We start from the raw sequence: 5771 nt of genomic DNA on the forward strand, positions 1-5771 counted from the left end.
GTGTTGTTAGACCAACTGCACATTGATTAGGATCTGCACTACATATTGTTGTACATAATAATAAAATAATAAAAGGAATTAAAAATATTCTCCAGAAGCAATTCCTCCACTGTGTACCAACTCTGTTTGTAATCAATAATGGCAAACTTTTATTTGTTCTAATTCTCCATAAATTATATATAAAATACATATAATTTTGTGAAATTTGTTTATGTTGTTGATAATGCATTATATTACAATTACAATTAAAATTAACATCCTTACTTAACATACAATGATTAACTAAACATATATCAGATGAATACTTAGTTTCTGAAAATTCAGTTGTGTCACATGGATTATCTTGCATCCAATTAATGTCTATCTTTTGGGAAAGAATGTTATTTCTTGGTACATATGTAATATTATTTTCACATTTCTTTAAATTATAACACAGAGTTTCTGTCATTCTTTTTGCAATTGGATATCTAATAACATCATCATGGCTTAATATATTTTTAAAACTTGATTTTAAAAACATTTCTTCTTGAAATTTGTTGGGATCTGCTATGTTTGAAGACATCTTGTGCTCCCATCACTGAAAAAAAATATAATTAAAATAAAAATATAATTTTCATTATAATATATAAGATGATTAAACTATATATTTTAACATATCTCATCAATTAAAATTAATAATAAAAATATAAATTTAATATTATATTAAAATAATTCAATAAAAGATGAAATATTTTAAAATGCAATGCAACAATTTCAAAGCTGAGTTATAAATGAATGAATTTTTGTACTCTAGAAATTAAATATAAGAGTCTACAATTAATGAGATAAAATATATTACTAGTAAATTAGAAGTCATGACATATCATTTCTAGATTTTCATATTGTTTCCAATAATTCCATCTATCTTTTATCATTATTATTTATATAATATAATGAGATGAGATATATTTCTAATTAATTTGAAGTCACAAAGTTCAAATTAGAAGAAGTAATAATTTTTAAATATTATATTTTCAATGATTCCTTATGATATTTATCTTTTCTTCTATAACTTCTATATATATACATTAGATAGTTATATTAATACTAAGTAACAAAATAAAAATATTTATGTAAGAAATTATAGAAAAACATTATAAAGAAAAAATTTTAGAATTATAATAAAATAAGATAAAATTAGAATTATATAATTATAACAATACAATAATATAAATATACAATTTACATTTTAGTTATGAAATGTATTGAATAATATTTTTATGTACTATGATATTATAAATGAAAATTGAATAGAGAAACGAAAATCAAAAAAATAACTTGTATGGATAATTTGTTCAAGAATATAAAATGAATTATTCATTAAATAAATTTAATACAATTATTTGATATATTATACATAAAACAAAACTTAAAAATTGTATTTTTAAATAAACTATTATTATTTTTACAATATATATGTTTTAATTTATAATTTAATTAAATAAATAAAAAAATCTATATAAAAAAATAGCAATTTTAAATAGCAAATTAAAAATAGCAATAAAAAAATAAATAAATTCTATTATTTAAATATTGTGAAAAAAAGTTTTATTATTTAAAAATATTAAAATATAATAATTCTAATTAAATCAATTAATAAAACAATGAATAAAATGAAAATTAATAATAGGCAATTTTTCGAAAAATTTGATTAATTATATATTATTATTGTTATTATTTATTAGAGGAATAATTATCGGGATAATAGAGAAAAATTTGAAGATAACTTGAAAATATAATCAGTCATCACAGTTATAATATAACTGAAGAGAAAAAAGAAATATATATATATATACACATATACATATATATATATACTTATATATAATATATATCATTCTTACACAAATTATTTAGTGCAATACGGTAAAGTCATTTTAAAAGATACGGAATATTTTCATAGTTATTTGAAATGTATATTTAGGTAAAACTATCAAAATCGTTTATTTACGAATATTCACTATATCCACAACGTAATGCGTTTCATGATATCCGTACCTTATATTCTGTCTTGTTGCACGTATATGTCTCTGTGTGATTGTATGTTAAATTGTGTGTGATTTCACAAATGCTAGTCTAATATAAGACATACATATATAACAGGAACACATGAAAGTATGTAACAAGATTTATCTATCATGTATATATGAAAAGTTGTAGTATATTCTAGTGTATAGAAAATATGTATTCGATTAACAGGAAAATTAGGTAATTAAAATGTGCAAGCTTATTTTATGGAGAAATCGACCAATACGACATATTTTGTGAGAGTTGGGAAAGTCCAAAGCAGTTGTTCGTTAGTACCATTCGTTTCGGAGTACTTACCGTCAGCAAGCAGTCAACGAATTTCTGCAGATCCCTCATTGCACTTCCATGTATTATAAACCGTCTCCACACTATTTCACTGAACTTACATTACGGGCGGTCGAACGTAAACCCGTTTTATTCGCTAGGTATATCTTCTGGTTACCGTAACGCGTTTAAAACTAATATTTGAGGTCTTATAAAATGCTAAAACGGTCGACACGATATTATAAATTACAGTTTCCATGCACGAATCGTAGCCGCATAGATCGGCCGTGTCACTTCATATTTGCGAAAAAATTCTGTTTACATTCGCCCAGAGGGACCAGGAATAAATGATGTACATTCTAAGTAAAATACGTGCGATCAACAGTAGTGCCAACATGTAAACGATTCTTTATAGAAAATTGGACGACATAGCAAAAATACTTGCACAAAAATAATCTAATTTGACGATTTAATATTATCTAATTTGATGAAATGTAATATTTCTGTAACATTTTCAATCATAATTTATAATTATTTTGAAAATATTAGAACATAGAAAGCATAAAAAACACATGTTTCAAATGTTGGATGACATTGGCTGACATCATAAGACGTCGAGTAGTATATTCTTGGAAATGTAGGCATAGACTCCACTGTTGACCGCAATCTTCTAATGAGCGCCGCTTTTAAATTTATTAAGATTTTAACTTTTCAATTATATTTTTTTTAGAATTTGTATATTTATATTTTTAAAAAAATAAAAATTATAATATAAAATTATTTATATATTGATTTGTATATTGACAAATTTTTCTTAACGAACACAAGTAAATATAAAATTTATTATTTCTAACGAATAAAAATAAATTCAACATTATTAATAATAAATGTTTATTATTGATATATGTATCAACAGCAATGATCCTATAATAAAATTTTAATAACAGTATTGATATTTTAAGTTTAGTAATAACAAATTTATTAAATATTGATCTATAATAAATATTGAAAGATTCAAAAAATTTAATAATTATATAGCAATTACAACATAAAAAAAATATGTTTAATGATAAAATATTTTCAACTTTTAAATATATAATATTTTTAATAAAAGGATGCAATATATTTATAAGAGATAAAATCATAACATAATTATAGAAGATAAAATTTTTTTTAATGATGAAATTATAAAGATAGTGAATACATTTTAATTTAAAATTATTTTTTTATCTTATAACTATTTTAATAATGTCACATATAATTTTTTAATGTATTTTTTTAATATTTATATATTTACAATTTGTTTGCACTATTTTATATAATATACAAATTGTAAATGTGTGTATGTATATATATATATATATANTATTGTTTCTTGTTCATAAGATACATGTAAAATAGCTTAAGTAAATATGAACAATAAAAATTTTATACAAATTCTTAAAATTTTTAAAACAGTGTTTTTTATATTCAAGAAGATTTAAAGATAAAAATATAATCTAAATCAATCTTATTTAATACATTCATTTTTAGCGTTTAAGTTCATTATATTTTATTCAAACATTTTTTTTCCTAGTTATTACTAGTAAAAAAATATATTTATTAATTTTTTATATTCCACACATTTCAATATCACAAAAAAAAATTAGAAAACATTTTTTATTCATTTCATTCAATTCTCTATTCATTCAATTTCATTAATTTTTTTTAATATTATTTTATTATAAATATCTTCATGTAATTAATAAAAAAAAATGTTATTTATTTTATTTTAAACAAAGATTTTAAATAATAAATGTAGTAATATTTTTTTTTTTTTGTATCTTTTACACTGCATCTCAAAATGATTAAATGCATTTGTTTCTTTGGTTGTATCAGTACTTAATTTAATTATTGCTATTCGCATATATTTCGTACAATAATCATAATAAATATTATATTATAATAAAAAAAATATCGACAATATTCTTTAAATGCTGTTCAAAAAATAAAATAATAATGTAAGAGATTATTACTTAATAAAGAGATTCTTCACAAATTGTATACATATACTCAAAAGCATATCATTTTATGATTAACATCACAATATTATATCGTAAATATCGTGAATTTATCAAAATATTCCTGAGTGTATACAATTACTACGGAATATATATACAAAAATATTTAATTTAGATATTTCAATTTGCGAGTTCTTTTAGTAAAAAATCTACTAATAGAGAATAATTTTTCTACACAGATATTAAAATAAGTAAATTTTATACGTTTTATAGGTATTAATACTATTTGTTATTACAAATAGATTATACTGTATTAACATTTGCAATTCATCGTATTTGTTTACATATTAATTCGTTTATACAAGGAATTTCAATATATAATTATAGGTCAATTTTATAAAAAAATCTAGTGACCTAGTAAAGACGTTAAAAAATTTTTTCTCAGAATTAATATTTAATTTTATAAAATATTAACTTATTATGAATAAAATAATATTATGTTTGTAAATGCTTATTTATCATAAATATCTATTTTTAGATGAACAGCAGTTGAGTAAAATGAAAAATCGAACTTTCTGACGTTTTTTAGGATGCACACCCATCTCGTGTAATTTCAATAAATGTCTGCGTGGTGTGCCTTCATCAATCGGTCGAATACTTATTTGGTCGATTGTAAGATTACTCTACAATAAAGTTCAATAAAAAATTTATAATTGCTTCAAAAGCTTAAGCTTTTGCTTAATAATTTTGTTATTAAATATGGAACACGCGTAAGGCACAATACTCTCAAGCTATCACACGTGTTAGGATGAATTAATATCTTTTCTTTCAGAAATTAGATCATTTAAATATAGAGTTAGCACCAGTCCAATTTTGTTAGAATGAGCAAGTATCATCCCTATAAATCGGACTTTACAAGTTACGTTCATAGCTGCAAGAAAAGTCGTTCACATTGTTTTTTCAACTTAAAAGTATGTAAAATTTCTCATTTTAATAATCAAAACATTATAATTATATATAATACGTAATTAATATTAATATTATTATAAAGTATAATTCATTTCATTGAAAATCAACAACCATGTCCACAATATCCATATTAATATTGTTGAACTGCAATATGTATAATTTGAAGCTCTAATAATCACTAGTAAATAATATTATCAAATATAGAAGCTGCACATATAAGTTATAAAAATTGATTTCAACGTGTCGCATACAAAAAGTATATATCTTACTACATACCTACATTTATGTATAACCAACTCCATAAAATATACAATATAACACTGTTTTCCGTTTGCACCAGATATTTCTGTACCAAATGTCATAGTACTGTAAAACAGTATTAATCTAACTCTCACTGCAATAAAACAACCTCTTGCAATCATTGTTTTCTTTTTCATATTGTCTTTAAATATTTTTTTTTTTTTTTTTTTT

At 21.4% G+C, this 5771-nt stretch overlaps 2 protein-coding genes and 1 long non-coding RNA gene across 9 annotated transcripts in view; 1 reads left to right on the top strand and 2 right to left on the bottom strand.

Annotated features, from left to right (window-relative positions):
- Positions 1-2814, bottom strand: part of LOC102671236 — a 9349-nt gene extending 6535 nt beyond the window's left edge. Inside the window, exons 1-2 of the mRNA XM_006622586.2 lie at positions 2365-2814; positions 1-577 (exon numbers count right to left, since the gene is read on the bottom strand). Of these exons, the coding sequence (XP_006622649.1) occupies positions 1-562 (562 nt within the window). The 5' untranslated portion in view covers positions 563-577; positions 2365-2814. The remainder of the gene's footprint in view (positions 578-2364) is intronic.
- Positions 1853-2679, top strand: LOC116186461. Its single transcript, XR_004151466.1, has 2 exons — positions 1853-2154; positions 2239-2679. It is a non-coding gene; the product is annotated as an uncharacterized LOC116186461 (long non-coding RNA).
- Positions 2815-4627: 1813 nt separating the features above from the next.
- The window catches only part of LOC102671382 (membrane-associated guanylate kinase, WW and PDZ domain-containing protein 1-like), a 6585-nt gene continuing 5441 nt past the window's right edge, over positions 4628-5771 (bottom strand). For 5 of the 7 annotated variants that reach the window (XM_006622590.2, XM_006622589.2, XM_006622588.2 and 2 more), the window contains exon 11: positions 4628-5014. In XM_006622590.2, the coding sequence (XP_006622653.1) occupies positions 4850-5014 (165 nt within the window). In that variant the 3' untranslated portion in view covers positions 4628-4849. Of the gene's footprint in view, positions 5695-5771 lie in introns of all 7 variants that reach the window. The other 2 variants (XR_004151465.1, XM_006622592.2) reach the window with 2 other exon arrangements.

Source organism: Apis dorsata, unplaced genomic scaffold (genome assembly GCF_000469605.1).
Source record: "Apis dorsata unplaced genomic scaffold, Apis dorsata 1.3 scaffold_734, whole genome shotgun sequence".
NCBI classification, from domain to species: Eukaryota; Metazoa; Arthropoda; class Insecta; order Hymenoptera; family Apidae; genus Apis; species Apis dorsata.